This window comes from Prionailurus viverrinus, chromosome D2, assembly GCF_022837055.1.
Source record: "Prionailurus viverrinus isolate Anna chromosome D2, UM_Priviv_1.0, whole genome shotgun sequence".
NCBI classification, from domain to species: domain Eukaryota; kingdom Metazoa; phylum Chordata; class Mammalia; order Carnivora; family Felidae; genus Prionailurus; species Prionailurus viverrinus.
The window spans coordinates 21,985,655-22,009,682 of NC_062571.1; the positions used below are offsets into that span (position 1 = coordinate 21,985,655).

The following is a 24,028-nucleotide window of genomic DNA, read 5'->3' on the forward strand; positions in this document are numbered from 1 at the left end:
TTGGGGGATGCCAGAAAAAAAAAAACTTATTTTTCTGAAACTAATAAAGAGAAAGAATTAAATAAGTAAAATAAGTATCTTGCTTTTCTTGTATCCACTATTCCTTGGGGAAAGTGATAGGTGACAAGAGGAACCTTGTCTTTATAGAAGTAGGTCAGTTAGTGAGTGAAGGAATGATGGAATTAGAATATCACCATTTGCAACCTCTAAGTAATAATGGACATAGGTAATGCTAATAACTAGCTACAAAAGCCATTAAATGAAGAAAACATGGGGAAATTTATAATAGATAATCACCCTGCTCAATCTTAACACCAAAAAAAAAAAGAAAGAAAGACAACCAGACATTTAGTGTGTCTTGATGGAATTACACATCCACCAATTACTTTTTCTTTCCAAAACAATAAAACCTAAATGTGATCAAGCTCTAGATATAACTACTACTTTCCAGGTAATACAGGGTAAATATATTAAATGATACTAGGTGGTTGTAATAAACCAGAATAACTCTGCAGGACAAATAATCTGATTTTTTTTCAACAAATAAACCAAAAGAAAATCTTTAAAAGAGACTCAATATTTATATCAACTAAGTATAATGTGTGTAAAAATGTTTAAATGTGTTTTTGGATAGGAATATCTACAATTGCACTGACCAATAAATATATAATATGATATATAATCTTAAATTTTCTTATAGCCACATTAAAAAAGTAAAAGAAACAGAGAAAGTTAATTTCATTAATATATTTGACCTAATATATCCCTATTATCATCTAATCATAAAATAATCATTAAATATATAATCAATATTTAAAATTATTCAGTTATTTTACTTTCTTTGTACTAAGGCTGAAATCCAGTGTACTGTGTATTTTATACTTAAAACACACCTCAATTCAGACAAATCACAGTTCAAGTACTCAGTAGCCCCATACGTTTCTAGTGCCTACCCCACTGGTAGAAAAATAAGAAGGTTCTTGCTAATAATAAAGTTCTGGTTACATATGAAATGAATGTTCTAAAGGGACAGGAGTGGTGTCATGAATTTCTGGGTATAAATAGTGATGTAGAAGAGCTCTGTTCTGGACCCTGGCCCACAGTGTTTTCTTCTGTGAGGTCATGGGGTTGGATCGGATAATTTCCATATGCACAGTCACTTCCCCATCTCCATAAATAGACAGGATCTGGGCCTGGGCCTGAGACACTGGCTGGGTCACCTTGAGCATATTGCTTAGTGTGTTTGATTCCTTGGTTTCCTCATCTGTCTCATGGTGATGGTGACTCCCTCAGCAAAAACCTGCCCGTGTAGACTGCCTTCTGAGCAATGTCATTTGCAACAAGCCTCTGAGCAGACGTTTGCCAGTGGCTCTGACCAGTAGCATGTAGCTGTAGCCTGATTAAATTTAGTAACATATTGGGGAAAGAACAGGGTCACTGTGGTCAGCCACAGTGCATTTGTATGAGGATTGCCATGGAGGCAAATATTGTCTGTACCCAACTATGCACTGTCTAGAGGCAGTTCCTTAGAATGGCAAAGTTTGAACGAAGCTGTCTTCTCATGATGCTGTTAAAAACTCATACCACTGAGTGAGCGACCACAGCCTCATCCCAGGAACTTCAAACACCTTCCAATTAGTGGTATTTGGCTTCCTGTGACCTTACCTACAGGGAAAGGGATATGACCAGGTGAACTGGAAAGTCCGGTCCTCCTGGCTATTGTATTGCTCATATAAATCAAAATAATTGGCATTTTGGCTTCTATATTCATTCTTTTGGGAATTTTAGCATGAGTCAGAGGTAACAACTCAATTGTGACAACGCTGAAGGGCCATCCCAGCTCCAGAGCTTCCCATAGGAGCTGAGGCTTCTGTTGCAACTAGCTTCGAGCCCCAACAAGCTCCAGGAGGACAGGAACCTTGTCTATCTTATACACAGTTACATATTTGGTGCCTGAGAGAGTGCCCAACACATACTAGGTGCTTGGTTAATGTATGATGGATGAATAAGAAATGAAGTACCTGGACTTCCCACAGGAGAGCCATACCTGAAATGTCCCAAGATAAAATACAGCTTTGTGCCATTTTTTGATAGTCAAGCAGCCAGCCTCACCTGATGACATCCAATCTTTGACAGAGTCTGGAAGTTAAATAGGACAATATATAGTTGCGAAGTACCTGAAAGAATACCAGGTATATACAAGCCCTCAAGAAACATGTCTCTGAGGCCCCCATGTGCAGGGCATTATCCCACTGTATTGAAATTACAGGTGTTTTCAGTCAAGTTTCCCGATTAAAAAAAAACAAAAACTATGCAATGGAGTTTGCATGCAGCAAGTTTACTGGGGAGTATTTTCCAGAAAAACACCTGTAAGGAAGTAGTGGAAGTAGCATGGGACAGAGGGAAAAATTGAGATCCTACAGGAAGTTCTAGAGCTGGGATGGCACTCTGGAGTTGTCCCCATTGAGTCAAAGTAGCCATTCATCAGCCAATGAGGCCAGAGTCACTGAAGTCTAGCTTTCCTAGAGGGGGTAGAATAATACCTTCGCCTGAAGGCAGTTCCCAGAGCGGGACTCAGCTGTGAGCCCTCAGCAGCCAATCCCAGCCCATGGAGGACAGAGTACCCAGGTCCTGAAGGGCATCTGGGTGGCACGCTACAGTATCTACTATAACAGCAAGCATACATGTATACCTTTTCCTCCCCTAGGACAATCTCATAGACAGAACTGACCTTAAAGCACAAATACTAGAGTACCATGGGATCTATTTTTTGCTTTAAGAAATCATTGTGGGAACACCTGAGTGGCTCACTTGGTTGATCATCTGACTCTTGATTTCAGCTAAGGTCATGATCCCAGGGTTATGGGATCAAGCCCCACACTGGGCTCTGTGTTGAGTATGGAGCCTGCTTGAGATTCTCTCTCTCTCTCTCTCTCTCTCTCTCTCTGCTCCTCTCCTCTGCTCATACCCTCTCTGTAAAATAAAAAAAGAAATTAAAAAAAAAAGAAATCATTGTGAACAAAAGGACCACATTTGTCTTGCTTATCACCATTACCTCAATACCTGTGTATCTGCCACATGGTGTGTGCTAAATGAAAATTTGTTGAATGAATACATAAATTAACAAGCAAATATTTAAAAGTGAGTTCTGCATTTATACTTACTTCAATATCAGTTGGTCCTACTGAACTGTGAGCTTCTCAGGGTAAGAGACTTTCTTATTTATTCTTGTATTTCTGGAATTTAGGACAGCTCCTAGGAGTGATACACTGTTGCCTACCACACCACCACCATGCACACAAATTATTTGCAGAAAAGTTTGACAACATGCCCACAATATATACCAGTGAGATTAGAATCCAATCTACCATATATGTTGTGTATCTACTATTTTACCATACGGGATTCACTTTATGCGAGCAGAGGTTAAAAATAATTTCCATTTTTTTTAGAAACACTGGACATTTTGCATCTATTATTTCTAAACCTTCCAGCAATATAGTTCACCAATAAAAAAATTGAAGCTCAGAGAATTTAACAAATAAAACTAAGTTTACTCACCTAGTAAGACAGTAGCTAGAGAATCTAGGAAGCCAAGCCTGCTCTGTTGGACTCCAGATCCCATGCTTTCTCCTCTGTGCTGGGCTATTTTCTTGTTAACATCCATCCCTGATGTTCAGCTTACCAGGCCCCAGGTAGTTACAACAACCCTTGGTTCTCCACAGATTTCCTGGGGGTATGCTCCTTCTCCCAGAACTGTTCTAGCTGACTAAGCACTGAACTGCTGTCTCCTCCATCACTGAGTCCCAACCCTTCCTGAAGATTTCTCAAGGAGGGTGGAGTTGGGCAAGTTCCCCTAAGCCAAAGTCAAGAACCCACAAAGGAAGTTTACCTCTAGCTTCCTGATGAAGCCCAGCTGAAAGGAGGCTTCCTCTTGCCTAAAACCAACCTGAAGATTTTCAATTTTCTGGAAAGACTCGGATGCTTCACGTCCTGAAACAGGTCTTCCTGAGATGTTTCATAGCTGTTGCATCAATGGGTTGTAGGTTGAGGTAATAGGAGAATCTCTCTCTCTCTCTCTCTCTCTCTCTTTCTCTCTCTCTCTCTCTCTCTGGAACTCCCACAGTTTTAGAACTCTCTCTCTCTCTCTGTGTCTCTCTTTGTCTCTGTCTCTGTCTCTGTCTCTGTCTCTATCTCTCTCTCTCTCACACACACACACACACACACACACACAAATGCACACAGTTTCTCTCAGGTTTCTCTTGGGCATCCATTCCCAGTTCCATCAGAGCTGCCTCCTGGGGTTCCTTGATGCTTCTGCTGTCACCTTTCCTTGGTTCACACCACTTCCCAGGGCTTTGAGAACAAAGCCCAGGCCCAGCTCTTGTCCCTGCTAATGCCTCTCAGCTAGTGACTGCTAAAATGCCCCTTGGAAATTAGAACTGTTTCCAGTCTTGAGCAGAGGAAAGTCCCATATATTATCCCATTATATCTGACAGTCTATAGTTCCGTCCAGGGACCTGAGCTCATCCTGACTCTGTGTCTCACTGGCAGTCTCAACTGTGCAGCTCAGTCTCAGTGCAGCCCTTGTTCATACTTGACCTTCAGGGAAAATTTCCTTCAGGAGGGGATCCTGCCCAGGAGTTCTCAAAATGGCATCCTCCCAGCAGCCATAGAGACTATATGAAAATGGACTGTTGAGCCTGACCTGTCATCTTTTAGAGGTTGATAACAGCCAGTCGCATCTGTTCTTTGTTGTTATGGTCCTAGAATCATTTGAGCTACTAAAGCTGTAGGTGGTGAGGGGTTTTCAGATCTAAGCTGGAGGAAAAACAACTTGCCTTAGCACATTAGGCATTTTCCAGGAAGGAAAAACAGTCATGTCCCTGTGACTTTGTAGTTTTAATGTGACCTACAGCAGGACAGCACCTTGACCACAGTTAATTATTCTTTATTGAGAATATGCCATTTACCAATGTTTGTAGACTATCACTTAGAAAAAAACTATAAAAATTATATATTTTTTTTATTTTTGCAAGGAGAGAGAATAAAAGTAAATGACTCCTTAAAACAAGGAATCCATACAGTAAGAAGCAACTAATGTGACAGACCTACTAGGAACAGAATCCCAGAAGAACTGGAATCACACTCTCCCAAGAGTAAGTCTGAAGGATGTCCCGGGAAGGCAGAGGGATATAAGGGCCCTGAGCCGAGGCCAATTAGTGCTCAGTAAACAAATGAGAGCACTTTGCTTTCTGCCTAATTTTAGGCCCACCTTCCAAACAGCTCGGGTGATGAGTTCTTAAGGAAATAAATAAAAGTCCAAATTCCCATAGCAATTCAATTTACAAAGTGAGTTCTATTTGATTTGTGGAGGAACAGCTTGTGTTTTGTTTTGTGTCAGAGCCTCTGAATGGCAATTCCAGAAAAAATGTGCTGAGTCATGAATCCCTAAGGATAAAAGATTTTGACAAGAACATGCCTGGGGGAGGGTAATAGCTGTGACAGCTGTACAAGTTAGGGATAACAGAAAGCTCATTCTTCTTCTTCTAAATAAGGCCCTTCAACACAAACATTTACCCCACACCTGTGCCCAGGAACACTTGACACGTCCTTTGGATACTGAGAGGGAGGTGTCACACACTAAGGAATAATGATAACAACAAAAATCATAATAGTTAATATTTACTGAACAGGTGCCAGTAACGTGTATGGGGTTATCTTATTTAATTCCCATAACAGCCCTATGACATGTTTGACAAATGAGGAAACTAAGGCTTTGAGAGGCTAAATGACATGTTCACAATCACCTAGCCACAGGAACTGAGCTAGGATTTGAACCCAGAAACCATAACCTTAACAAGTATATATACTGCATCTCTGAATATTATCCATGTATTCGTACATCTCCGATCACCTTTACTGATTGTGCAAAGGGGCATTTTATTTACCAGCATCCTTCAGCCACAACTGACAGCAGAGCAAAAGGTCCCAGGATTGTTATTAATGAGGGAGAAATTGTGTGGCACTGCTAATGTAAACTGTGTATTTTATGTGTTTAAAATAATACTCCTAAGTAAAAGAAAAAAATGAGACATTCTTTCCTTCAAAACAGAGCTCTCCTTTATTTTCCAGAACGTCCTGAGTTAAGATAATCTTAGATTGATTGCTAGAAGTTGAGGCTATCTGAGATCAGAGGACTTTCCAGCCAGCACAACACAACTGACCTACCATGTGGTCATGACCTCCCAGTGCTGCAGCTGCAGGTTCTTGGAAATTGTTCCTCATGGGGCCTTTAAAAGTTGGTGGCTGAAACTTCTCTCTTGATGACATAGTCACCCTCGAGAAAATGAGTTTACCAACTGGCTCCTAGGAGGCTCATCAGAGAAAGAGAGAGAGAATGAGGCGCGAGGGCTGAAAGGAAGAAAGAGGGTCCCTAACAAAGTTTCTTTCCCCAACTCAGCTCCAGCTGCTTGGAGGGTCAAGAAATGTCTTTTGAGTCACAAAAGAAAGATTATGTCCTAATCAGTATAATTTCATTATTAAGGATGCTTTTAAAATGCTAATTCTTGGGGCACCTGACAGGCTCAGTGGGAAGAACCTGTGTCTCTTGATGCTGGGATCATGAGTTCGGCCCCTTATGTAAATAAATAAATAAATAAATAAAGCTTAAAAAATGCTAATTCTTAGGAAATGGGCAAGCCTTGAATAATTATTCACATACACATGACTTCTCTATTCACTAAAGGATTGACTCTATAGCAACACATCCTCCTGAGCCCCATTTCCCAGCCATGTTAGAAACCAAAGCATTCACTAGACACTTTTTCATTTTGCTTTTGGAAGTTGCTTATATATTTTGTCCATATCATGACAATTATGTTTTGTACCATACAATGAAGATTAGCATCCTCACCTCACAGAGCTATTATGAAGGATAAATAATATAATGTGCCTAAGAGCATAGTAAGAATTCCACCAATGATTGACAAGATCATCATTAAGAGTTGCAAAGAGGAATCTGTCCCCTTTTTCCTCAAAAGGATTCTGTAGGATTGACATGTTAGCTTTTTGGGAGCCAATGGTCAAAATAGTTTAGCAAATTTGACTTTTGAATACGCTGAGGTCCAATCACCAATTCGGGGGTCTGAAGTGAACATGTGATCATTTTTTTTTACATTCAAGTGAAATATCACTGTAATTCAGAGAAGGAGGACTCGTTAAGAGAAAAAGCAGCCAAACCAATGCAAAACAAACAAAAAAAATATTTTATTGCAACTTAAAATTCATTCCCTAGACAATTGAAAATGCACACGCTGGATGGTATTAGTAGACATGGTGAAGATGCATTTGGACAATTATCAACGTTGATGAACATGGGGGTGTCAGGAAAGTTACTTTTTCAGGTTATTGGACTTCCTGAATATAATGTTGGCAAAAAGGAACTTTCAACATAAAAACACTTAGTTTAACTTTTTAAAATGTCACTTCTTATATTTATTAACCTTGACAGTGACTGAAGAATGAGGTACAGAAAACTTTCCAGAAGTCTGAGTATGGAGAAGTCCAAGGCACTTTGAAGCCCCATTATTGCATTATTAAGTAGGATTAACTCAGTTATGAAATTCCCCCACACTCCAGGTTTATTGCATACAAAAGATCTATTTACGGACCTCACTGAGGTGTTGTGGGGCTTCATGCTTATAAAGTGCTTCAGGCGCCTTTGAAGAAAGGCAACATACAAGTATAAAATCATATATTTCAAAAGAAATGAATAGACAATTTTGGCACAATAGGAAGAGTGCGTCCTATTTAAAGAACCACAGTTGGCTATTTATAAAAACCCCTCACCTCAATGGTTTACTGTTTTTTTGTTTTTTATTTAAGAGAATGAATGTTTTCTGTTGCCAGTCTTGTAACCCTCATTTTCGACCTGGCTGTGTCGTCAGAATTCCTTGAAGAGTTCACTAAAAATACAGATGCTTGGCCCATAGCCAAACCTACAGAATTAAAATCTCTAAGAGTAGTACTCAGGCAACCATATTTTTAGAGGGATCTAGAGGATTCTGACACACAGCAAAATTCAAAAAATATTTCTTCAGAAAGATGCCCATTTATTAAACAGTGATTTTCTTTCAAAACATTTTTCTTAAGATTGAATACAGTTGGATCAGGGTATCAATTTCTTATTGCTTTTTTGTCTTCCCATGTCCTACACAGACTCAGAGTTCATCACACACACACGCACGCACGCACGCGCACACACACACATTTTAGTTCTGCCCTTGAATTAAAATCTGATAGTGGTAAAATCTCATAGTAACAAATAAATGCTTCATCAAGAAGACACGCAGGGACTTGCAATTCATCCCCACTGTGCCCAATGCAAATGGATGTTTCCCATTTGCCAGAACGGAATGGTTTACGCATTTCCAATTTGGAAACAGGTAAAATCAGCACTTCCTGGGAAACATCAGCTGAGTGGATGCTGACAGAGAAGAGTGAGTGTGCTTTTGGCAGCCAACCGTGAAGCAAGTCTGTGGTGAGTGCTCCAGTTTGGAGACTGCCTGCCTCTAGGCAAACACCTTAGGAATTGAAACGATTTAAGCGCAGTGGATACCAAATATGGGGTGCTGCCTCAAGGTAAATAAAATCAAATAGTGAAAAACAGTGACTGTAATTTAAAATATCTTTGAGGAAAAAAAAAAAAGATCAGCTTGCTCCACTGCAATTCTTAACGCCATTTTAGTAACCACTTTCATCTCCTGACTGGCCTGAAGTCTTCAACATACTAGCTAGCCTAACATAGAGAAGAGAGTGATTTCGCCCCTGGTGGCCTTCACATATATCTCATCATGCTGCCTACATCAGGTTTAAAATAGAAGAGCTCCCTCTGGGTGCCTTTCAGTGGAACTAATGGATCCTACAGAGAAATTATATTTCTTTACACAGAGAAAGCCTTTCGAGGCTGGCCAAAATGTTTACAATGTCAGGAACTCACGAATAAGGGTAAAACAGAATAGTCCCACTTCTTGGAAAAAGAAAAAAAGGAGGGGTGGTAAATACAGGCGATAGAAGCTACATATACAGTACAAAGAGAATAGGATTTGTAACAAACAAAAAATTCATTCAGAGTCAGCCACAGTGAAATTTCGCTATGAGAAAACAGTCTGTAGTTCCTTCCAGTATCCTCTAAACATTAGAGGTAACTTTGTACAGAAAGGTTGTTGGAGCTGGCTTGGGCAGCAGCCTGCTGCATGTATGCCAGGAGGGTAAGGCGGCCAGAAGCAAGATAAAACCTCCCAGCAGGACACAGAAGCCACTGAAATAAAACGCAATGTCATAGGTCTGGGTCCAGTCATAAAACCAACCTGAAAAGAGAGAAAGAAAAAGGTGAATTTGATAGAAATAGTAAGACTTGGAAGCCATCCTCTAATTTTACCAATTTTATATACAGTAAGGATTAGGATAGATAAAACCCCATGTACTCTATAGCAGACTCTTAGGAGTTAGCAGAGGAGACTCTGCCAAATAATCTGGACAAGAATAAGCAGGCATTTTGAGTTTCTCCTGAACACAAAATGAACACAAATCCCTGAGCAAGTATACTGGCCTTTTTATCAAACTGATTATGAGTAAATCATTACCATCAGACATCTATGCAGATTTACGTTGTGCTAATCTGTGCTACTATTGTAATCTGGATTTCTATACCTGGAGATGTTACAAAGAAGAACAGTAAAAATGGGTTGCTTTAAGAAATATCTTACCAACAATTGGTGGTCCAAGGCTATTCCCAAGTCCAGCAAAGAACATTAATATCCCATAGGCATGGGCCAATTTTTCAATTCCCACAGTCTTTGTGGTCACATATGGGAAGATGGACCAGTTACCAGTAAGAAACCCTAGAATCCCAGAAAGTATTGCCAATGTGACATAACTTTTGGCAAATGGAATTGCACACAAGGCCAGGCCCATGATTATTAAGGTAGCTACGTAAAGATATAAGGTATTAATCCACTTGAAGTCAGCCAGTATCCCTAGAAGGAGTTTACCAACTGCTGTCATAATGCCAATAATGGAAATAAGAGGCATAATGAGCTCTTCTTCTTTCACATTTGAACTTCTTGCCACATCTTCCATAAGTAATGAAGGTGGAAATCCTCCAATGTCAAAAAGAAAGATAGCAATGAAAAGTGCTAAAAATACTTTGTTTTTAAAAAGAGCCACAGTCTCTCCACAGTAGTTTTTATATAATTGCCACTTCCTCTTGGCAAGCTGTTTGCAAAAATATGTCTGTTCTGCAACTTTCTTTTTGTACGTTTCAGTCTCTTTTGAATGTGCCATTGTTGGGCTTTTATGAAGTAGGCTCTCCTGTTTCCGGCCACCACTGCCAAAGGTGCTCTTGCATGTTTCCTCAGCACTGTAGCTCTTTCCAAGAATGTTCGTGTTTTCTTCCAGGTCCTTCTCTTTTTCACTGTAAATACAGTATCTATCTGGTGCACTTTCCAGAGCTGTTTTTTCAGGCAGAGGGCAATCAGAGGGCTGGAGGGGTCTCATCAGGCTGCCACAGGCTAATATATTTAAAGCTAAGGCGCCCACAATCAGCAGGCATCCATCCAGCCCATAGAACTCAATCAGCAACCTCTGCAGAGCAGCATATATAAAAAGTCCAACACTTGAACCTAAAAAGAAATGGGAGATGTTCAATCTTAATCTCTTATAATTCAGGGTTCTCAGAACAACCATTATTGATATCAGCCAAAGAAGAATTGTAAAGGAAGGAGCATGGTTATATTCCAATTAACTTTTATTTATGGACATAGAAATTTTTATTTCACATAATTTTCAGATGCCCTGAAATATCCTTTTGATTTTTTTAACTGTACAAAAATGTAAAAATCATCCTTAGCTCATGAGCTCTCTAAAAACAGGCAGTAGACCCATGGACATTAGTTTACCAACCCCTGTTAACCATGGAACAAAATTGCTTCCCCAAAAACCTTTGTTTCATGCTCACGTTCCTTTTTTTTTTTCCAGCAATGTCAGAATATTTCATGTGGGGTTTTTTTTGTTGTTTCTTTTCAATTTTTAAAAAATTCTACTGTGAGGTTTTGGTTTTTTTTTTGCTTGTCATCTTTTTCACTGAAGGTGGATGCTATAGGCTGAATGTTCATGTCCTCCCAAATTCACAGGTTGAAATCCTAACCCCCAATATGATGGCATGAGGAAGTGGGGCCTTTGAGAGGCAATTAGGTCATGAGCCCACTGAGCACTCGTAAATGAGATTAGCACCCATATCAAAGAGACCCCTGAGAGCTTCCTTTCCCCTTTCACCATGCACACATGCCACACAGCAAGAAAATGGCAGTCTGCAGCTCAGAAGAAGTCTGTCACCAGAACCCAAGCATGCTGGCATCCTGATATCAGACTTCCAGCCTCCAGAACTGAGAAATACATTTATGTTTTGTGGAAGTCACCTAGTCTATGGTATCTTGTTACAGCAACCCAGAAGGACTAAGTAGATCCACAATTCTCCTTAATTTTGCTTCACCTAGATTCCTGTGAGTTGAAACTGAAAATTCCTTAATTCTGCCAAATCTTAACTGTCCAGAGTCGATCCATTTTTATTTCAGTGTGCCATGACCCAGTCTCTTATGCCCTCCTTTCTAGGCAGAGTGAAAGCATGTAGCATACAACTTCTGGCATCTTTGGCACACATACAAATTTGGACATTAAGGGAAACCCTAGTTCATAATGATAATATCTCATGCTTTTAGTACCCTGCCTGCTATGTGCCTTACATGTATGCTTCTTTAAGATTCCCAATAACTTGATGTGATGAGTACTATTATTATCCCCATTTTACAGTTCAGAAAACTGAGGCTTAACTCAATAGTTAACAGGACTGTTAGAAAGTCTGTCTATTTCCAGACAGCAAGTGAGTGACACAGGCAGGATTCAGACCTAGGTGGTCTGGCTCTGGCATCTGTGCTTGTTGCCACATTACAATGCCTCTACAAAAATGTAGTGTAGGCAAGACCTATTGTCCTTCAAGCTCATGCCTACCTTCACACTAATGCCTACCTTCACACTCCATCACACTCACACACCTGTGGGAGATCCTGTAAGGTTCTTTGAACTACATTCCAACTGCTTTGGATTCTCTATCTCCTGTTTTTGCTATTTCTTCTTCAGTTCTGCCTTAGCCCAACTGTGTCCTCAAGACTCTGGCCCCATCTCCTCTTAGATCATGATTCCTATTCTCCCCCTGCCAATACTTCCTTAAACCACCTTTGGGAAATATCCAGCTCAACTTAATTCAATCTGGAATCACTTTGTTGCCACCAGATTGATCTCAGGAATAAACATTAGTTTGGCTCCTGCTGCCAGACAAATCATTGTATTTACTCCATTTACCTCAAAGTCTGACCTCCCAGGAACACCCGCTCATTAACAAGTAGCATATGTAAATGTGCCACTGTCACTAAACTTGGCAGCTCTATTTCCTAAGCAAATTGGTAAAATATTGGCCACAGAAAATTTTGATAAGTTCTCTAATGAAAAGTTTGATAAGTTTGATAAGTTCTCTTAGGAAACAAATCCATCTGAAAAGTGAAATGACACTTTAAAACATCAGAGGAAGTCCAGAAGGCTTTTATATTTACATTTCCCTCAGTGATCATCTCTTGATTATTAAAGGAAGAACAAGAGTGAAGAGTCTGTCGTTTAGATATGCACATGGCCAGGGGAATGCATTCATAAATAAGTACTTTAGAAAAATTGTACATTCCACAGTAAATGGAGATGGCAAGATGCCAACAGCAGGCTTTTCAACAGAGCCCTGGAGTCTCCATTTTCCTGGCATTTCTCCTACCTTTCTCAGGGAGAAGGTGCCTTACATAAGTACAGGCTGCTTCTTTTACTGAAGCTCTCACCAACTTGTGACTCTCAATGTACGGGTCCCATAAGCTTTTCTTTCCTTTAGTATATTGGCCATTGAATGCCCCAGACTTTTTATGTATGCACCCTAGGTTTTCTGGAAGCACTACTCTTATTTACTGTGGAAAATAAAATTTCCTTCTCAGGCTAGAGTAAAAAAATATGCTACCTAAGTGGTAGCTGGGAAGTGGTTGGTTAAACATATCTGTGTTCAGTAACTTTTAACTTTAATTAGAAAACTGAATAGTGACAATGCTGTACTTATTTTGAAAATGTACCTGTTGAAATTAGGCCAAGAGCAAGGCCTCGGTGACTGTCAAAATACTGGCATGTAATGGTCACTGTTGCAGTATATAATAAACCACATCCGAGTCCTAAACATAAGAAGACATTACATAAATCAAGACAGATTATACTACTTCAATGCAAAAAAAAAAAAAGAAAGAAAGAAAAAGAAAAAATAACATCTCCAGTAAGTTGTTCTGTTACTGATTGGCTATAACTCTTCAGAGTATGGACTCGTAGTTTCTTTGATGTCACTCGTACAGCTCCAATGGACATATCTGTGCAGGCTCAGTTTTCACTCCACACCCATAGGGTTGGAATCAAGTGAAAAAAAAAAAAAAGTCCAATTTCTGAAGCATGAATGAATAATGCAAATTTAAATCGCGACATTACAGGGAAATAGAGATAATGGTTAAGTCACCAAATAACACCACATAGTAAAATTTAATCAAACTTTCCCATTCAGTCTCACTTCCAAGTTCTTGCCCTCAGTTCAGTGTCCTTCCTCCTCAAAGTGCTCTAAATAATTTTAGAAAGTTCCCTTCATTATTCCATGCTATTTAGTGAGAGCTTATAGCTTGCACACCCCCAGTCTGCAAAACAAAGGCCTCTGGGGTTCTCAGGTCATCCCATCACAGTAAAATATATATTTGTAAGTTTCCTCCTTCAGAGATGCAAACTACCTTATTCACAGTAAAATGTATTTGATTTAGTTTGAAATATGTTTGCAAAAAAAGGAAGCAAATACACTAAAATATTAACAACTGTTAAATTTAAGTGGTGAGCATACAGTTGTTTGCTATACTATCCTCTACTTTTCTGTAGATTTGAAATTCTTCTATAACCTAAAAGAATACCTTACTAAATTTTGTTTTTTTTTTAATTTTTTAACATTTATTTATTTTTGAGAGACACAGAGAGATAGACCATGAGTAGGGGAGGAGCAGAGAGAGGGAGACACAGAATCTGAAGCAGGCTCCATGCTTTGAGCTGTCAGAACAGAGCCCGACGTGGGGCTAGAACTCATGGACTGAGAGATCATGACCTGAGCCGAAGTTGGACGCTTAACCGACTGAGCCACCCAGGCGCCCCTAAATTTACCTTTCTTGAGACCCAAGGACTATATTTATCTCCAGATCTTCTCCAAGGCTTTTGTTTGTTAGCTTAATCTTTTCTTCCCTATTTAGCACCTATTAAAGCCAGTTGGTTTTTCATAAAATTTTCCTCTAGCTTCTAACTCATGACTTTTTGCCTTTCTTCTGCAATATCATCTGTTCTTGAGGATCATTCTATAAACAACACATAAGCCATAGTCTAAAAACTGGATTTGAAACCACGGCCCATTAAATGAGTTAAGATCATTGTCATTGCCTTTCATTGGCACCTAAACTATAATTAGAAAGAATCCATGGGCTTAACAAATATATTACATAAGTGTTTTAGGAAATTAATAATTTAAACAACCTAAGACTCTGAGGATTATGTGTGATTCCATAAAAAGTCTTCTTAAAGAAATGAGATAGACTAAAACAATTATATTTTAAGTAAAAAGATTTTTTTCTCCTTTAAAAAAATATTTTTTAATTTTAGAGAGAGAGAGGATGAACAGGGGAGAGGGGCAGAGTAAGAGAAAGAGAGAGAATTCTAAGCAAGCTCCATGCTCAGCATGGAACTCAACCCAGGGCTCAATCCCACAACTCTGGGATCATGACCTGAACCAAAATCAAGACTTGGATATTCAACTTACTGAGCCACTCAGGCACCCCTAAATAAAATGCCCTTCTTGTTTGATTTAAGGGAAAAAATATTATCTCATGAACTAAAACATGAGTTGCACTGATTTATACAGTTGTCATTACTATTCATATATAGGACTCTTCAAGATATGAAACAAAACTGTTTCTGGGGCGCCTGGGTGGCTCAGTTGGTTAAGTGTCCAATTTCAGCTCAGGTCACGATCTCATGGGTTCAAGCCCGGCATGAGGGACTGTGCTGACGGCGCAGAGCCTGGAGCCTGCTTCAGATTCTGTGTCTCCCTCTCTCTCTGTCCCTCTTCATGCTCTTTCTCTCTCTCAAAAATAAATGAACATTAAAAAAATTTTTTTAAATGTTTCTGAATAATCAATTTTGAAACCAAAAAATGTCACCCTTGACTAAGACTATATACCTCAGAAAGCCTTTGGAGGCAGAATGAATTTACTTTTCTGTGATTTGGTTGTCAGGACTCTGTAAAATGTTAGGCATGAGAGACAAAGGGGAAAAAGACATTTCTGATTACTAAATGTCAACGTCAGAAAAGTTGAAACAGCAACTTTTAAATTTTTAGCCTGAAACCAAAAAAAAAAAAAAAAAAAAAAAAGGCATTTTAAAAAATTATTTCAAGGCCCTGGGTTTAATAGTTAATGCTATTTCACTTTTTTTTTTTAATGTAGCAGAAATTTGAAATGCTTTCTCCTTAAACTTTTCAAAAAGGTACCATGATGCCTTCCTACATCTGCATCAGGACAACCTTAAACTGGAAGTTATTAGAGAGGGGTCCCTTGAATCCCCACGATCTCTCACAGAGTCTGTAAATTCAAAACTATTTTCATAATACACTAGTCCCCCACTTTTCTGCAGTTTTGCTTTCCATGGTTTCAGTTACCTGCAATCAACCACAGTCCAGAATGCTCAGATGATCCTCCTCCTGACATATCATCAGAAGGTCAGTAGTAGCCTAATGCTATGTCACATGCCTATGTCATCCATTTTGCTTCATCTTATCACTCAGGCATTCTACCATCTCACATCATCACAGAAGAAGGGTGAGTACAACACAATAAGATATTTTGAAAGAGAGAGACTACTTTCACATAACTTTTATTATAGTATGTTATTACTGTTCTATTTGATTATTTGTTATTGTTGCTGATTTATTATTGTGCCTAATTTATAAATTAAACTTTATCACAAGTGTGTACATATACATAGGGGGTGTACATATACATAGGGCTCACTATTATGAATGCTTTCAGACATTCATTGGTGGTCTTGAATGGTATCTCCTGTGGATAAGTATCCCATGGATACTAATATGTTCTCTGCTTTTTTCACTGTGTTTACAATTATGCTGATGGAGCAAAAGAGATGGTGATAAAACCAGAAGTACCTTAGCACAAATCAAGGTATTGGTACCAAACTTTGGTATCAAATTATGCTACATAATCATACACTCATAATAAAAACAAACAAAAATATTTTAAAAATTCATTTGGATTACAACAATTGCTGCAAGGAAAACCCTTTACACAATTATTTTAGTAGCCAGCTAAAAGAGCCCCCTTTTAATCTTGTGACCTTATTTTTATTTGAAAGAATATCTGACAGACAAACTAGGGTTACCCAGACTTGGGTATTTGGTAGACACTTCGGTAGTAACAAAAGTGATGTTTTGATGTTGTATAATGAAATTTGTCAACATTTAGAATTCTTTCATAACTTAGTGAACCAGTATTTTTCAAATAACCAATTCATGATATTACAAAATTAGGTTTGAATGAAGATCCATTCAAAGTGCAGAATAAACAAATATAAGAGTATGAAAAGTATATTGATGTAGTACCAAGTTCCATATTACAATTAACTTTGGAAAATCATCACTCATCAAGTTTTTGTAAAGTATCGAAGAAGAGTATCTACAATTACCTGAAAAGGCTATTAAAACTCCTTTCTTTTCCAGCTACATCTTTATGTGTGACAAGATTTACTTCATACATTTCAATTAAAAAAAAAAACAGATTGCAACAGATTGTGTACAGAGCAGATATGAGAATCCAGATGTCTTCTATGAAGCCAAACATTAAAGAGATTAGCAAAACTGTAAAATAATGCAACTCTTCTCACAAAAGTTTGTTTTTCTTTTGGAAAGTAGAGCTATTTTTCATAATAAGTACATTATTTATGTTAACATATATTAGGTTTGTTATTATCTTTAAATGAATTACTCAAATATTTTCAAATTTCTTAGCTTTTAATAGTTAACAGAACAAATATCAGTAAGTATAATCCATATATTCAAAAGCTCCTCGGGGTCCTAAACAAAAGAGTGTAAAGGGTCCCAAGGCTGTAAAGTTGGAAACCACTATCTTAAAGCATCCCTTGACCAAGGGATTTGACCAATCATTTTTGACCATTTTTTTGACCAATCACTTTTTATCAAACACCTATCAGTGAAAAAAATTCTGACCATCAGCCTGCAGTATAAGCGTAATGATTTTTAAACTAAATACCTACATTACTAACAATTCAAAGCATAAACATTAGTATAATATTATTGTTTCCCTTTACTTAAATAGGTAAAAACTAAATATTTTTACATGTTCTAACATTTCCTTTCTACATCTTATGTTCCATTTCACACATCTCTGGGCAAGATCACAACTTCAGAGGCCACTATTCCCTCATCTCTGCCCATCAAGAAGCTCTTTATCATACCCACTGCCTAAGTTATCAACCTCCCTCCGTCTTTGCACCACCACTGCCTCAGTTCATCTCATGTTTTCTGAGCTGAACTCTGGCTTCCTGATCACTTTCTCAGCTTCCAGTACTTTTTCCAGAAATCTATCTTCTAAGCTGCTGCCATACAATTCTCATCACATCATGCTCCTACAGTAAAGTCCATATGAAAACATTTTGTCATCTGGCCTCTGTTGCATGCCAATCTTTGATGTATTTGCACCTACTCACATGACTTCCTCAGTCCTTAAACAAATACCTATAAAAACACTGTTATCAGGGCATCTGTGTGTTCAGTGAGTTAGTGTCCAACTCTTGGTTTTGGCTCAGGTCATGATCTCACGGTTCATGAGTTTGAGCTCTGTCTCATGAACCGTGAGATCATGACCTGAGCCCATGCTGACAGCACTGTTATCCATGGCACCTCACACCTCAGAGCATTTGAGTTCCCGAAATGTCCCCCTCCCATCCATTCAACTCCCCTTCAAAACCCATGCCCATCTGACCGCATCCTACCTGTCCTTCCAGACTCAGCTCAAGCATGAGTTCCTGGAGCATGAAGCCTGCTTCAGCACCCCTCTTCCCACAGGTATGTGGTATATCAGCACGGGATGTTGGTTTCATTTTATCAACGCATTTATTTTGCTGTGTTACGTGTTATAAATTTACACGTTTATTCCTCCAACTAAACAGCGAGCTCTGAGGGCAGGTGGTGTCTTATTCATCCAAGTATCCTGGTTCCAGGTCTGAGCCTGGCACAGAGTGAGTGTTCTTAAAATCTGTTGAATGAACCTCCCCACAGAAGTTATCCTACTGCCATTCCCCATAAATCTCATTTGAGTTCTTGCATTTTTCTCTTCCTGTCTATGTCTCTATTCATATAACAAACACAAACACACTTATATGTATGTATGCGTGTGTGTATATATATTTTTAATAATATCTTTATACCTACTCCCCACTTAAATGATGCTAATTTTTTTACTTTTTACTTTAGCCAGAAACTAAATCTTAGCTTTAAAAATATTAAAGATTTTTTAATTTTGTAATAATTTACAAAGATAACATCATTAGAAAGACAGAATTAGAATTATATGGTTTGAAAAAAGATACAACTAATTTACAAATTCTATGCATTATAGGAGGATGCTTTGGGCAAATCACACTAAACTTCCTCATTTTCTCATTTTTCTCAATCTTTACCGATAAATCAAAAATGCGTAGATCAATTAAACTGGTAAGACAGTTATAAGGAGAAAATGTAACTGAAGTAAAACACTCTGCTATTAAAAAATGCTTCTAATTTAGAATACATAAAGCAAGCATCTCTAAAGAACTAGCATGTGAATAAAAGCATGCAAAGTGGAACTTTGATTTATTTTAGGAAGACAAGCATTAAAACATTTGAAATCGTATACATATTTTTAGATGTCTATGAATTCTTTTAAAATATCCTTTATTATATACATATATTTGTGTGTAAGTGAATAGATATCTATCAAGCTCCTACATCTGTATATGAAACTTCTCCCTGAATATTATTTTTAGGAAAAGGAAACATTTAGTAACAGTGCATTTTAGCATGGCAATCTTAAAAAGCAATATGGGTGAAGCTATAGAATTCAGATTCTGTGTGGGGTGGGGATAGGGTACTGCCCAGGACATTCCCGGTTTGGCCACTAAAAGTATCAGATCCTGGGAAACCTGTTAGCCCTGGGAAAATGAAGACAGTGGTCACTGTAGTGTGGGGACCTGTCTGTCAGTCATTTGGGAGAATTCCCCTTATGTATGTTTTTTTTTTTAATTTTTTTTCAACGTTTATTTATTTTGGGACAGAGAGAGACAGAGCATGAACGGGGGAGGGGCAGAGAGAGAGGGAGACACGGAATCGGAAACAGGCTCCAGGCTCTGAGCTGTCAGCACAGAGCCCCACGCGGGGCTCGAACTCACGGAGTGCGAGATCGTGACCTGGCCGCAGTCGGACGCTCAACCGACTGCGCCACCCAGGCGCCCCATCCCTTATGTATGTTTTAAAGCAAATAACCTTTAAACCTAACCTAAACTTGGGTTAGGATAAGCAATTACATATAGTATTCCAGAAATATCTACTTCTAGAAATGAAATTGTGGGAAGGTAACTTAGGATGCCAAAAGAAGATAAGTAACTTTAGCATATCCAAATGCAGTTACTTTTATGTTTCTAGCTTCAAACATCTGCATGGAGAGTTAAGAAGTACAAGCAATTGGCTAGCTTTTTTAATAAACTGGCTCTGACTTTTGTATGCTTAGCGTGAGTACTCATGAGTACTCTGAACATGACATTGACTAGTTAAGAGCACAGGCTTGGAAATCAGACTTGGATTCAAATCCCAGCTCTATCAGTTACTGGCTAGGTGACTTTGGGGATTAGAGAGTTTACTGAAAGTCTCTAATTCTTAGTTTCTTTATCTTTAAAACAATCTCACAAGACAATTGTAAAGATTAAGAGACATAAGGGTGCCTGGGTGGCTCAGTCGGCTAAACGTCCAAGTCTTGATTTTGGCTCAGGTCATGATCCCAAAGTCGTTGGATCAAGCCCTGGCAGAGGCTCCATGCTGAGTGTGGAGTCTGCTTGGAATTCTCTCCCTCTCCCTCTCCCCCACTCACTCTCCCTCCCTCTCCCTCTCAGGAAAAAAAAAAAAAAAAAAAAAAAAAAAAAAAAAAGATTAAGAGACCTAAGAAATGTAAAAGATTTAGTATCTGTGCCTGGAATATAATAAGTACTAAAAAAAAATAACCATTATATTGATATATGTTTTCACTTATCACCTGAGTATTATGACATTATGTCGATAATAGCTTCAGACTAATTAGAAAATCATACTTCCTTATTACAATTGAACATCTATGAGAGAAAAAAGACTTTCTTTAATGATATAACCATTAAAAACAAAACAAAACAAAAAGGCTTATAAAACTCTAACTGCTAAAATGAATGCCAGGAAATGACCTTTATCTCATTTGCCATAATTGCAGTAGGAGAATCAGACTCTGCAAATGTGGTTTTTTTCCTCCCAGTCTCAATACACTGTGCAGATTCAGTCCATAGGCAGATATTACCATGAGAACAAAGTTAGAGAAAATTGAACTTTTCCAAAATCCAAAAGGGAATAGCAAGCAAACACTAACCAGGTAGCTAAAGAACAATAAAGTCTGAAGAAAAGAGAATGTAAGACATTGATCTTGAGTTGTGCTTTCCAGAAAAGCAAAAGGAAATTATTGGGGAGAAGCCTGAGCTCATTAAGCACTGATTTCCTGCTGGCCCCCCTGCACTCCAGCCTCCCACATCATACTTTCTTTTTCCTGATTTGGTAAAGTAGTTGAGAAAATAGAAGCCTGAATTACCAGGATTGGCAGTGTGGCTTACAGTCCCTTGAAAAAGGGAAAACTTCCATTTTATGTTAGCTACAAAAACTGAACAAGATAACATCGTATTTTCAAGATGATACTTTTTAAAATATCAATTAAGGGGTAAAACAGAATTAATTAATAAACTTTAGTATTAGCCAATTAATAAACTTTAGTATTATTTTTGATATTGTGTATTATAACTAAACATACTAAAAAGCTTTAATTTCTCTTTCTATCTTCCCAATCTGTTATACAAATATTGCTGATTCAATAAAGCTTCCTCATTAGCAAAAAACTGCTGCTGTGGTCTTGAACTAAGTGGTCAGCAAGGAATTTAAGGGAAGGGAAAAACATGTGTGAAACACCTCTTTGTGCCTCTGTAGATACATTTGCTCATGAATGGGCATGATAGCTCTGTGAAGTCATATTAGTCCCATTTGATAAAAAATAAAAACAGAAGCTCAGAGAGAATAAATAATTTCCAAGGTCACAAAACTAATAATAATGGTAATGCTAGCTAATATTATTGCATTACTTAATCAATTCACAAAATCCTAAGGTGGATGTCATTATTATATGTAGTTTTAAAAATGAGAAAGCAGAGGGGCACCTGGGCGGCTCAGTGAGGTAAGCTACGGGCTCTTGATTTCGGCTCAGGTGATGATCTCACGGTTTGTGAGTTTGAGCCCAGCATCGGGCTCCACAATGAAAGTGCGGAGCCTGCTTGGGATTCTCTCTCTCCCTCTCTCCCCCTCCCCCACTCGCGCTTTTTCTCTCTCTCTCAAAATAAATAAATAAACTTTAAAAAAAAGGGAAACAGAAGTTAAATAACTTGTCCCTCTGCATATTGTCTATCTTAAGACACCATCTAGTTCAGTCTAGACAAATGAAAATGCTTAGTATACAATTCAGCACAGAAGTGGTGCTCAGTGAGGGGCACCTGGGTGGCGCAGTCGGTTAAGCGTCCGACTTCAGCCAGGTCACGATCTTGTGGTCCGCGAGTTCGAGCCCCGCGTCGGGCTCTGGGCTGATGGCTCGGAGCCTGGAGCCTGTTTCCGATTCCGTGTCTCCCTCTCTCTCTGCCCCTCCCCCGTTCATGCTCTGTCTCTCTCTGTCCCAAAAATAAATAAATGTTGAAAAAAAAAATTTTTTTTAAAAAAAAAGAAGTGGTGCTCAGTGAATGTTATCATCAGACTGAATCTTTCTTGCTATTTCTAAGAAATTCAATACTAAAAAGGAAAATGAGTTTAGACAGTAATAATTTCCTGTCACTTCCTTTTCAACTGGATACTCTAAATGGTGACAGAATGGAAATATCATTGTTCACTATTATCTCACTTCTTGATCCCACAGATATTGTGAGCCCTGTATTATAAGCCAAAAGAAAGATGAAAGAAGAAAGAAAGAAAGAAAGAAAGAAAGAAGACGTCAACCATGGTAATAAGTATTAATTGTCTGCTGGCTAGGAGTAGCTCATGGGGCCCCAATAGATACCAGAGAGAGTGATTTTTTTATTAACTGAAATCCAACTCAACTCTTTTTACTTATTTTTTTTAATTTTGCTTGACTTCATTTTGTCCTCACAAAACCTGTGTGAGGTAGGTTTCCCAGCCTGCTTTCATAGATGAAGGAACGCCATTCGTGATCAAGTGTACTCAGGCTCACAGAATCTATGTCTTCTGACCGTAAGCCCAGCACTCTCTCTTTGAGCTCACAATTTCTTCTCAGCTGCAGGGATTCAGAACCTATGACCAAATCAGAGTGTTCAAGAGCTGAGCCTGTTTTCTGACCTACAATCCACTAAGTGAAGGAGAGGCTGGGATACCAGGAGGAAGGACATTGTAACAAACTCTATGACAAGTATATGGATAACAGTACCCTAAACATTTCCCCAAAGACAACTATGGCCACTTATTTAGGGAAAGTGGGATACCTTTAGAGCACTATTGGACACAGAACATGAGCTGGCATTGTTAACTAGGGGCCTGAAGCATTTACATGCCCTTCCCTTAGAGTGGTCATATGGGGGCCAGGTAATATATAGGATCATGCCTCAGGTCTGGCTTACAATGGATCCACTGAGTCCATGGATGCATCCAAGTTCCTGATATTTCATTGGCTCACACATACATGGTGGTTGGTATAACTCCCTACATTGTTCCTTGGCCAGGGTGAGAGTTATCATAGTGGGGAAAAGCCAAGTGGAAGGCCTGTAACACCACCACCGTCACCACCACCACCACGAGCCAAAAGGGTAAGTCAGACCAACCTCAAATCCTATCTGATTAATTAAAGATCATGGATTCAGGAGGTCAGGAGTCATGGTTAGTTATCAAAAGGTTCCAACAACATAAATCAAATCAAAATTAACTTCACAAGTTGATAAAGCTCCCTCCATTGATACAGAAATTTTGAAACTTAGTTTTGGGAGTTAGTTAATATTGTCTTTTTTTTCTATACATCCTTATTCTTCCAACACAGTCAATTGTATATAAATCCTATACAAGCCAAATTTTTCTTCCTAAAAATTCATTTTTATATATAGGTAATGCAAATGCTATATATCACTCACTGCTCATCAATTTTTAAGTCGGTAAAAATTTTGTATGCCTAGATTAACCTTCAAACCAGGTGAAGCAGTAAAATCTTATGCAATTTTAAACATGTAGTCCAGAGTTTGAACTAGATCATATCAATGGCATAATGATTCAATTTTCTATGTAAAAAGGGATTTGTCCTAAAGGGAATAATCCAATATTCATGCATAAACACAGATATCTACATTTTTATTTTTGTGATTTTAGACAAGAATGCAAAATGATTATCAAATGAAAACTCTCAAGTTTACACCAGAGATTAATGTGTTTGTACCCACAGGTCCAAAACTGTATTAAGCACCACAGGGAATATAAAATATC

At 38.4% G+C, this 24,028-nt stretch overlaps 1 protein-coding gene across 2 annotated transcripts in view; it reads right to left on the bottom strand.

The window, feature by feature from the left end:
* Nucleotides 1-1,068: 1,068 nt before the first annotated feature.
* SLC16A9 (solute carrier family 16 member 9) overlaps nucleotides 1,069-24,028 on the bottom strand; it is a 62,065-nt gene continuing 39,105 nt past the window's right edge. The window contains exons 4-7 of one of the 2 annotated variants that reach the window (XR_007145385.1): nucleotides 13,221-13,316; nucleotides 9,771-10,685; nucleotides 7,314-9,371; nucleotides 1,069-1,078 (exon numbers count right to left, since the gene is read on the bottom strand). Coding sequence is in view for 1 of the 2 variants with exons in the window: in XM_047825632.1 (XP_047681588.1) it covers nucleotides 9,193-9,371; nucleotides 9,771-10,685; nucleotides 13,221-13,316 (1,190 nt within the window). In the remaining variant the exon portion in view is untranslated. Of the gene's footprint in view, nucleotides 1,079-7,300; nucleotides 9,372-9,770; nucleotides 10,686-13,220; nucleotides 13,317-24,028 lie in introns of those variants that run through there. The other variant, XM_047825632.1, reaches the window with a different exon arrangement.